This window comes from Netta rufina (assembly GCF_964035555.1).
Source record: "Netta rufina genome assembly, chromosome: 10".
NCBI classification, from domain to species: domain Eukaryota; kingdom Metazoa; phylum Chordata; class Aves; order Anseriformes; family Anatidae; genus Netta; species Netta rufina.
The window spans coordinates 5,295,027-5,306,673 of NC_140133.1; the positions used below are offsets into that span (position 1 = coordinate 5,295,027).

At 39.7% G+C, this 11,647-nt stretch overlaps 1 protein-coding gene across 1 annotated transcript; it reads left to right on the top strand.

The window, feature by feature from the left end:
• Window positions 1-6,949: 6,949 nt before the first annotated feature.
• GP9 (glycoprotein IX platelet) lies at window positions 6,950-9,853 on the top strand. Its single transcript, XM_084292615.1, has 2 exons — window positions 6,950-6,981; window positions 8,844-9,853. The coding sequence occupies exon 2, from the start codon at window positions 8,851-8,853 to the stop codon at window positions 9,475-9,477; it is 627 nt and encodes a 208-aa protein (XP_084148741.1). The 5' UTR covers window positions 6,950-6,981; window positions 8,844-8,850; the 3' UTR covers window positions 9,478-9,853.
• Window positions 9,854-11,647: the final 1,794 nt, after the last annotated feature.

An 11,647-nucleotide genomic window follows, 5' to 3' on the forward strand; every position in this document is an offset into this window, starting at 1 on the left:
CCCTCTTTCAGCCAGGTGTTGGCACACACCATTAAGCTCAAGAAAATGCCTAGGTTACAGAGCCCTCGCGGGCACTGCTTTCTACAGCCAAGCCTTGGGGTGTGAACTCACTAACCTGAGTACCAATGTCATTGGTTCCTTTTCCATCTACGTATCTAACATTTTTTTATCAAGCACCTGGCTGTGGCGGGGTGGAATTACTGCCTCCCACCTTTTCTTTGACACCAGATGGATGACTAATCTCAGGCAGTGCCTGCAAGCCCCACAGGTGAGGCTCTCTCCATTCTGTCTACCCAGTTAAGCCCTTCAGGCACAGCTTTATTCACAAAAGTGAAATACTCTTTTTCAACCTACTGGTGTTCAGAGCAAGATTAAGAAAGAGTTGATGGAATTTTTATACATTTTTCCCAACTGCTAGAACTGCAAACTGAGCAAGAGCTAAGATTTGTAATAGAGCTGTTGAACCATAGCAATCTAGCAATAGCAACTAAACTGGAGGTAGTACGTAGACATTTAACTTGCCATGCATTTTGGAAAAGGGTTCTCGTTACTGCACATTGTGTCTCATTGATAGGGATTTATCAGAAATGCCACTGAGTTCAGGGAGGAAGAAAAGGAAAAATAATTGGATTCACTAGGAAAAAGAAAGAAAAAAATGAAAGAAAAGGATTTTTTGTAGTCATAAAACCTGAACAACATTCTTTAGCTTGTGTTCTAAAGCTGCTGTGGCCAGGTGTGCAGAAAGCAGCCAGGCAAGGTAGGAGACAAATACTGATGTATTTCAGAGGTGTAATCAGGACGAGCTGTTGACCTGAGAGGAGAGCTTTTCTCTCATTCCAACTTCTGTTTCTTCCTGCTAGGGGCTGAGATCCTGCTGGATGTTCTGTGCCTGTCGGCAGGGAGAGAACGACACCATGAGTGTCATTGCAGGACAACATCAAACCACCAAGATTCATCAAAACTGATGTGAAAATTAATTATAAATAACCTCCAACTAGCTTCATTAAATGTAGGAAGTTTCACTACTGTACCATCACTGATGCTGTGAGCTAGAGGGAGCAAATGAGGGCACAGAAAGAATTAGATTATGTGGGAAGAGAGAGCATCTTTAAATGAATTTACAATCCTCCTCAGAGGAACATTGCTTATTTATCCCCCAGTATATGTGGCTGTATCATTAATTCTTCTGCCAGCTTGATAAAACAGACTTCCAAACTGCCAGTATATTAGAATTCAATGATAAGAAGTAATCGGATTAGCACAGCAGCATTTTCAGCTCTTGTGATTTTATCACAGGTCACACTATAGAAAAGATTTCCTTCCAAAACTAACACTTGGCATAAGGTAATAATAGGCAAATCTCTGATTTTATTACTAATAACTTCAGTGTCAGTGAGCAGAACTTGGGAAGTGTGACATCTAATGGCTCAAAAACAACAAACCCATAAAAAAAAAAAGTTTTAAATAAAGATTCAACATATAATATTGCTTTAAAATGTAAATATCATGCTTTGGGGATACAATGCAAGAACTGGAATCCCGGGATTGACAATAATGTCACCTTGCTTCCTGTTCCTGACAATCCACCTGCTTTGCAGTGGGAATTCAGCCCAAAGTCAGCAAACCCAATGTGACCTGTGGCGACTTTCTGTGGCTCTTGGTGTGATCCAAAGCCTGGGCAGAACTTTCAGCAGCTCACCATGGCACAGAGAACATAACCAGGCAAATGTGCAAATTTGAGCAACACAGTGTGTAAATACAACTTTAGTATGGAAGGAACAACGTGACTCTAGCTGCTCACACCTGGAAAAATAATTCATCATTGAAAATGTATCCAGAATTGACTAACTTATTTAAAAAAACAAACAAACAAACAAACAAAAACTATAAAATCATAGCTTTATAAAGGGCAATACAAAAACTAACCATCTAATCAATTAGGAACTGACTTAAACCTACAGTGAACTACCAGGGGAAAGTCATCACTTGAGCTTTTCCAATACAGCCTTTTGCATCAGACACTAATTAATTTCTAATTGATCTTTCCAAGAACAACTGTTCAGTGTGACCGTAAAGTTCAATGCCCTGCCTTCAACATTTCCAACTCTTCAGGCAGAAAATAGCAGGACCTGAGATACTGGGGCTGAAGACTGATTTTGTTTATTACCAAGCTCCTTAAACAAGGACAGCCCTGCAATGCTCAGTGTGCTGCTTGACCTCATACATCTTACAATCTTGCCATAGCCACTGTCCAATAACCTGGGAAAAACGCTTGATATCTTTAGCAGGCTTCACTGCATTTTTACCAGGGAACTGCCTGGCATTCAAGCAAAGCTCAGTTATGGATAGGCTTTGGCTGTCACGCTGGCCATGTTCATATCAGCAAACAGAAAAATCTAAAGAGCTAGATGAAACACTCTGCAAACTAAGGACACCACACCCAACCACACGTACCTGGAGCGGCGGTGTTATTCTGGGCTGGTCCCCAGTACTGAGCTTCCTGGAACAAATCAGATGTTTCCAGAGTTCATATTGCAATTTGGTTTCATCTAAAAGACATGCCTGGAAAAGGGGGAAGATGGTGAGATTTGCTCTGAAAGCCTAATCCTGATCCTAAATAAATCATTCCATAAATGCAGCCTTGTGTTTTAACAGTTTGACTGAAACACACTATTGCATTTTCAATAACAGTGTCTGTGGATAAAGAGCTAGAAAACTGATTATTTTTAATTGGAGCAAAATATTTAATTCAACAAAGGAAGCAAGGCAGAGAGGGACATTGCTGACTCCATTTTACCAAGCCCAGCACTTCCCATCAATGTGGCTACACTCAGTTAATGAAATACAGGAAAGAAACACTGAATGCACTGACTGCTGTGAGGATTACTGGGTTCCCTGGTGCATGTTCAGAGCTAATTAACTGAACTGGGAGTGCAGGGAACTGCCAAGGCACAATCCTGTTGCAGGAAATACTGCCCTGACAGTGTGTCTTTTAAAAATGATGCTCTTAGAGTCTCTCTAAAAGATTCCCCATGTACACTCTACCATTGTTGCAATTTAGCATAACTGATAGCAACATATTCTTGAGGACAGTTTGAACTCAAATCATCTATGAATATTTATTTTCTTTAACAGGCTCATGGCCCTAGGAGTTCCATAAAACATGAATACGTGATTAGCTACCTGATTTAGACACATTATGGAATTCACACATTTTGTATGCCTGTCTTGTATGTTATGGGAAAAAAAATAGTACTTTAAAAGAGTATTTCAGCCTATCTCATAATTATTTTGAATTGGTAAACTATACACAAAGGCTGATTCAGACAGTGTATGCTCCACATTTAACAAAGGAAATAACTTGAATGACACCTAGTGGAAAGATAAGCAATAGCTGAGGATCACACAGCAAGTTTGTACCGTGTTGCACAGTGAAAACAGCAGGGAGAGAGGCTCTTAATGAGAATGGGCAGGCAGAGGACAAAAATATTTGATAAAATCAGTGGAGTACAATTTAGGAGAATTTTCTAAAAGACAAGAGTTTAGCTGCCCATGTAATAATCTTCTGAGCAAATGGGATATTTGGTTTGACACAGGCAAAATTAAATCAGGTAAAACCACGGTAAGCATGCCATTGGAAACAATACAAGAAGCAGAATATGTACAGGATGAAACTTAGAGTCCTCCTGTGTATAAATACCAGAATGACTTCAACAGCTTAGTCCTCTAGGGTGCAGTAGATGGCAGGAGTACTTTGTCCAAGGGGCTAAAAGTACTCGAGAAGTGAGAGAAGCCACAGAATTTCTTTAATTTCGACAGATGATACTCATTGATGCATGATTGAATTTCGTGATTAATATCCTTTCTTTTGTTCTTTTTAATTATTTGCATAATTCCTGAATTTCCAGTGACTCTCATCAATTTATAAATATTTTGATTAGTGTTGTCAGCAGCCTATTTGAAAGTACAGAAGAACAGATTTAATCACTGTGATGGAACTCAGATGAGAAGCACTTTTGCTCTCTGACAGTGATGGGCAAGTTTTGTCAGCATTGGAAATGGGAGTAGGTCTTGAAAAGGATTTGAGAAGGATTTTTTTATTTCTATGTCAAGAACAGGTCATTCACTACAATGAATGACTATAATTCCTGAAAACCTTTTATAAAAGATAACAGCACATTCTGCCTGAATTTTCTCTTAGTAGATCGGGCGTTTGCTCTGCACATTTAGCTTTAACTTGCAGCTTGTATCTGTAACTGCAAGCAAGCCAGGAATCCCCCCTCTCCAACATTTTTCCTCCCTGTAGCAGCAGTCAGAAGCAGCAGTCACGTAACTGACGGGAAAGTCAAGGCCTCAAAAGAAAGCTACTCCAGAGCAATGTACTTTCAGGAAGCAAGGTAGTGAGGTTTGGTTTGGGAAACAAGAATGATCAGAAATACCTCACCGCTGAGCAGCCTGACAGCCTTTTTCATTCACAGAAAGTTCAAATACATTCACTCTGTGAAAAATATGTTTTCAGATTATAATATATCATAACAAGATTATAGCAGATTATAATTTTGTTTTCCTAATCAGCTCTTAATAAATCCTCTTAAAAGAAGAATTTGTCATTTGGCCTACAAGAAGCTATAGCCCTAAAATGATAAACGCTAATGCCTTGTATTTTGAGCTTTGCTTCTGCCAGACACTCACTGCACGCATTTACATCCCTTTCAGTGGAAGAAAGGCTCTCAGTCCTCATCAGAAGTAAGAGACTCAGCGTGACCAGCTACTTCTCCAACCATGTGTAATGCATCACCCAGAGGAACAGAGACCACCTTCGTAAAAACAGAACCTGCACAGGGGCTCCAAAGGATTCCAGTTATGTTGCATCTGTTTTGATGCTATCAGACACAGCATTTGATTCCACTGTATAGCAGCAGGTTTTGTATTCCGTGGCAGCATTCCTGGATATGTGTCATTGACAGTGTGATACAGGAAACAGGCAGGGATGAAGACAGGCATTTATGAAATCTATGGTCTAGTGGCATGCTTTAGTTTTTTAAAGCTCTCTGTTAAAAAAAGCTCTCTCTCTGTTAAAGAGAGAGAAAAAAAAAATCACAATCTCATGCATAGATCTTTCTGTGAAAGATAACCGTCCGAGCAATACATACATTCACACACAAGATTTACCTTTAAGTCAATAAGCAATTACCTCACTTCAAACACTTGGTCTTTCTCTTTCCTCTCTTTCCTCAACTTGAAACCAAATACCTCAAGAGCAAACCCTTTATTTCCCTTTTATTAGAACATTTTAATCTGACCTCTTGTTAACTGAATGTAAGCATTCACCACGGTAATCAACATTTGTCACCTGAAATCTCTAATCTCTGCTGAACATGTTTCAAAGTCATAAGAATAGACAAATGATAAACTGGATATTCCACGTACATCCCACCCACGCTTGCAGGAAACCATCCCTAAGACAGAAGGATCTTCCCATTATTAGCAGTCCACTCACAGGTCCAATTGTTGAGCATCCGACAGGCAGATGGACTGCTCATTTAATGAGAGAAAAATTACTTTCCTCATCTTATAGGGAAAAAAAATAAAATTCAAAAGGGGTTTTAAGTATTTTTGCCTTCACAGCAGTGCTTAAAATAACTTTTAAAGTGCTAAAGAGCAGAGATACACAGCAAATCATTTTCTTAAGGAAGCTCCTAACAAACTGCAGGCTACTGGTAAATGATTTGGACTTAAGGAAGAAAAACATTTTAATTATAAATAAGAATTAAACAATAGTAATTACTATCCAAATAATCTTAAATGTCAAACACTAGTCTGCCTTCAAGAACAGTGTGTTATAAGGAAACAGCAGTTCAGAAGCAGGGCTGTACAGTGCATCTGCAACATATGAAACTCACCTGGGTTTCATTTCAAAATGCAGAGCACAGCTCAAAGCCTGTCTCCAAAACAACATATTAAACAAGAGCTGTGCTGAATTAAACATCAGATCCACGGCACACTGGGTTTCCAAAAGTCAACTGCAATATTAATTCTAGTGTTCATGTTTGTAGCTAAAGCTAAGGAAAACTGTATTGCAATTCTCTACCAAATTTTCACATATGAAATAATAGAGGTCAAAACTAAATTATAGTTTTGTATCATCCTGAATTACTGGCTTTCACCCAAACGTACGCTGAGTGCCTTACGTTCTGAGATGTCATGCTGCTGATATTCTCCAGCAACAGAGAGCTAAGAAATTTGCAAGGTCTTAGTCCTTTCTTGAGCTAGACACATCTCTCCTAACTGGGGAGAAGGCATACAGGGAGCCAAGGAGCTCCCCATCCTCTAGGCTGTGCTCTGCTAACCATGACGGCAAGTCTGCCCCGTGCACCTTCCCTGACTATTGGGGAATTCATTTCCACACCCCAGACCAAGCTACAACATTGCAAAAATAATCTTCCACAAAGCACCAAAGGAACCAAAATAGGAATTGACCCATTGATCCATGCACATGGATCCTTCATCAGACACAAGTAGCTGTGACTAAAACACAACCAAGAACTCTATTTTATGGGCTATTTTTAGCTCCCTGGTACCTTTGTTAGGCTTGTGTGTTCCCGGAGTTGAATCTGAAGCTAACTCTTAAATCTGTATGGAGATTACTACAGCTGAGGAAGAAATTTGTCAGATTTCAGGTGAGTTATTTTAGGCTTTTAAATTGTCAGGTGTAATAGGAGAAGTATATTAGCAATAAAAACGACAGAAAAGCATTTCCTCTTGTCTGCAGAAAATATAAAAATGCCTCAGGCACTATATTCCCTGACACATGTCAACCACTTGACACATCTTCCACTGGGCACGGTTTCCTATTATGCATAAGAAAAAGATTGTTGTCTTTAAGCCGTTTCCTTACTGACTCCATAAAGTCAGCTCTGTTGCACCGTGTGCTCCAGCACTTCGTGCAGAGGGACGGGAGGCAAGAGGGGAAGAAGAAGGGTAAGTGGCAGTCAAGGGTCAGGCCTGACTCTCACCACCAATTCCATTCTGCCTTTTTGCCACAGCTGCTAATTTTATTTGATTTGAATTTCTTCCCGCCTGTCTGTTAAATCAGAAGTGGTCTTTTTATATATAGATATCGCTAATTTTTCAGTCAGTCCTACAGTCTATCCTTTTAAAAAAGTCTATCCTTTAAAAAGAACAGCCCTAATAGATCTCTTGGAAACTATTATACAAGTACCTAGGTTCAGACCAAAGATCTTCAGACCAACTACTTGCTAACAAAGACATGGGAGGTTGTTAAGATTAATATTTCAGCTACTTTGGGATGAAGTCTGTAATTTTATGTAGCATTATTCCCTTTTAAAATATAGAAATTTAGTGTTTAGAATACGAATCTTAAGATGTCCAACTTCAGGAAGCTAATTATATAATCATTGTAATCAAATTGAAGTAAATTAATTTAAAAGAAAATCAGTCCATTTTTCCCCACACAAATTTAATCTTAATTAAATGAAACTTCCTTGAGAAAAAATAGTCTCAGCTTACTTTTTTATAAGAAAACATTTAAAAAAAAAAATCTAAAATCTCTGTACACTTGAAAACAATCGTTTTATTTTATTTTATTTTATTTTATTTTCAAAATTCCATTCTAAATAAGTAAATTAAACTCTGGATTTACCTTATCACCTTATATATGAAAAAACTCTAATTTTGTTGTTGTTAATAGGCCTGTTATATCTGCCCACTATTTCTAAGGCTTTGTCCTGTCTAATTTTAAATCATATTCAATGTTCTTCTCACGTGTGCCTACAAAAAAATTATACAACTGCAACAACTGCATTCACCTTCTTCAGATAAAAGGAGGCTTCTTTACGGGTGTAGTGATATAAAAACTCAACACATTTTACAGTACCTGCTGAGTAGTACCCAGGACGATATAGCCAGGCACTTTTGCCTTAATATACTTATTCAAATGAATTGAAATAAGTTTTTTTTTGTTTTGTTTTGTTTTTTCATTATGTTATGTATTAAAATCAAAGAAAGATGGTTCCACAATCATGACTTACTCAGTCTGAACAAGGGAGTTTGTATTTAAAATTTCAGTGCAGTCCCAAGGCCTGGTATGCATTTTTAGGTGCAGAGACGTAGTAGGAAATATAGGAGGGGAATAGTTTTAGAGATTTTTAACTGCAAAATGGAAGGCACTACAGTGAAAGCCGAGTGAGAGCCACTCCGTATAACTGGGAATGACATAGCAAAAGGGATAATTACCTTCAATCCCAAAGCATAGTTATTTAATCCCTAAAAGACAAGCAGTAATGGATATGCAAAATTTCCAGTTCTCTATTCATCCAGATCTAACTTGTGCTTTCTCAGAAGTGCATGAGGGTACAAGGCAGGGGATTAAAAAAAAAAAAAAAGAAACAAAGAAACAAAAACCACAACTTTTTACAACATAACAATTCCTACATCCTGTTTAGAATCTTCATCTGCCCAGAAAGATTTTTAGAGGTTTACAATTATTCAGTCTTTTAAACTCAGTTTTGAAATCTCTGACACAGAATTTTAACATTAGACTCATGAAGATACAAAAACTGAATCAAAATCTTTGCCTAAAACTAACCTAGTCATCAGCATCACCTCCTGGTGCCAGTCTGTTCCAGAACGTTGAATAACAATAAATTTTGTACAGTGATGAAGGAAAAGCAATGAACTAGAGGCAAAAGCTGACCTCTGTGCTCTCTCCCAACTGTACTTACAGTACTGAAAATGAAATAGTTGTGTTCTAGTTCTGCACTTAGACACTAGCTAATTAAGGAATCATGCTTATCAGATTATTGTTTTTATTCTCTTGGTAGCTGAAGCATGAACAAGGCAGAATTCATCACTGCTGCAGGATTTGCCATATCTTTGCTGTTCTGCATGACCCAAACTGAAGCATGCCCTCCTTCCTGCAGCTGTAAGGCACTGGGAGAAAGGAAGGGTTTGCAGATAGACTGCAGTTCAAGGAAGCTGAAGGAAGTGCCTGCTTTGCCTGTTAACACCAAGAGGCTTTATCTGCAGAATAACAGCCTGAGCACGGTTCCTCCCGGGGCCTTGGACAGCTTGCTCAGTGTGGAGGAAGTAAAACTGTTTGACAATCCTTGGAACTGTGACTGTCATATCCTGTATCTAAAACTCTGGTTAGAAGATGTCTCTGAAGCCGCTCTTGCAAACATCAGATGTGCAACTCCTGCTCCGGTGAGGATGAAGCCCTTGAAGCAGCTGACTGGGAACGAGCTGGGGACCTGCAAGAGGTCTCTCCCAATCAAATGCCTTGAGTTCTTTTGGAAAGACTTAATTTTAATCGCTATAGCAATAGTTACATTTATTTTAGTAGCATGGGCTCTGAAATTCTCAAAAAAGGTGGTCTACCAAATAAACCTACGTCGGTACACCACCAGGGGCCTTCTGTTGTGGAAGCATGCCTCCAAAAACCACAAGCTACACTGAGCTCTTCACTACCACCAGCTTGAGCAGAAACATCAAAGCAGTCTACCACGGAAAACGTACAGGCACTGGTAACACAAGCTGTAGTGGTAAGCGTGCTACAGATAGATCCCAGGACACATGATCTTGTTCCTCTGATAGGCAAGTTTGGTTTAATTTCCTTTCAGAAATAAGTTTGGTGATTTAGTGGCCTTGGTTGGGTCACACCCGTGTGCAGACAAATTCAGCTCTCTCTTCCTGCAGTTTCCCAGCCGCAGAATCCCTGTGTGTAGGCCAGCCGCTGAGTGTACCCCCACTGAATGTGCCTACAGACAGACAGTAATGAGAAAGCAACCAATAAAAATAATTTTAAATATTGTTGAATTTCCTAGAGTGAAAATTTAAAAAGAAAAAAAGAATCTACATGAAATTAAAATAAAGAATGCGTTTTTGAACATTCACACTCCCTTCTGTCTGATTTCTCTCACAGCTCTACAGATTTCTGACTAAAATAGTAAGAAATTTTCAGAGCTTGTCTTCTGGTTTTACTGGATTTTACACTGGATTTTACGCGACAGCTTTAAAGAGGATCTATTTCTCTTGTCTCTTCTTGTGCCCCCAACCTCATACAAAAACAGTTGCAGTGACTCCAGCATACCACTTTCTCCTCGACGTGATTTTTTACAGGACTCCAGGAGCAACACTTGGTGCTGTACCCCCATCTGGCCTGCTCAAGCTGGGCTGGTGAGATGGGAGATCTCTAAGGCCTCACTGCTGCTGGCAGTTCAGTTCTAGACACACCTTGCTCCACATCTGAACAAGGTATTAGAGGTTATCTGCTGAAGACACTGAAGGCCACCTGGCTCTTTTCCTAGCACCTTGTTCCATATTAAAGCACACAACAGCCCTAGCAAAGCCGTGGCTTTGCAATTACGATGTGCTGTCACTTCTGCAGGGTGAAACTCATCCCTAGCCACAAACACACAAATTAAAGACTGGAAGTGCACAGGGACGTGTCCACGTCCCTCCGGCTCCTGCCAAAGCACTTTAGCAAGACGGCTTCACACCGTCAGTGCTGCCTGGACGTGACATTCCCAGACAGCTTCAGAAAAGACACGTTACTGCCTGCAAGATATCTTCACTGCTGGCCCTCCCTTCCTCCCGCACCAGCAGGGAGAGGCCAGCATGAGACATTGCCACTTGTTAGCCAACACTGGCAGCAGGTTAGGATGAGCCACCTGCCCCTCTGAGCGGGGCGAGGAACCAAGAACTGCTGAGAGAGCTTTGGATGAAGCACAAATAGATGGGGAAAAGGCATGCACCACACACAGAGGGTTACACAAGTTAGTAACAAATTGTAGCAGGGGGCTTTAGGTTAAGAAAAGGAAAGTAACAGTCAGATGCTGCACTGTGAAATCATGAATGACCTGGGAGACAAGGTGCACATTGCAATGCTAATGTCTGCAAACAATACACGGTGGGGAGCAAGAGAGAAGTCATAAATGCAAAGAGCAGTGGGTTACCTGCAGTGCCAACCAAATGCAACATCATGCATTGAGAAAAAAAGGTGAGGTTGAGGACTTGGTTCAAGGCGGCTAACAATTTGGGAACTGTGATCCCTCGTGTACAGCACCACAGCAAAGTGCTAACATGATCTTTGGTTAAAACAGGGAATATCCTTTAAGGACAAAGATTTATTTACTTCCATGTCTAGACGAGCTACAGTACTTCAGTATCAATGTCTACAAATCACAAAGGATCAGCTGCAGAAGAAAAAACAAAAACAAACAAACAAACAGAAACAAAAACAATGCAAATAAGGACAGGATAATGTATCTTAAGAGGAGCTGAATCCATTTAATAAAGAGGAACTCCTTAAGGAATGACAAGATCACAGCTTGTACAAATCTACACAAAGAGAAACTTGTTAACAAAAGGCTGGAAGTAGAAAATAGAACATCAGACTAGAAACAGGGCTCAAAGTGTCGCAGTGAGCTCACCGTGCCATTTGACCTGTCTCAGTGTTTGCTTTGAAAATAACTACAGAACTCCTATTTTCAAACAACACTGAAACAGCTCAAATGGCACGGTGAACCTGACAGCTTAAAACCACCATTGGACTTTTTTTTAAATCAGCAGACACTATCTGAAGTAGAAACTACTTTAATAGAATTACATGTCACATTTACCTAAA

Excerpts from the sequence above, each read along its gene's own strand:
- GP9 (XM_084292615.1), top strand. The coding sequence starts at position 8,851 with ATGAACAAGGCAGAATTCATCACTGCTGCAGGATTTGCCATATCTTTG.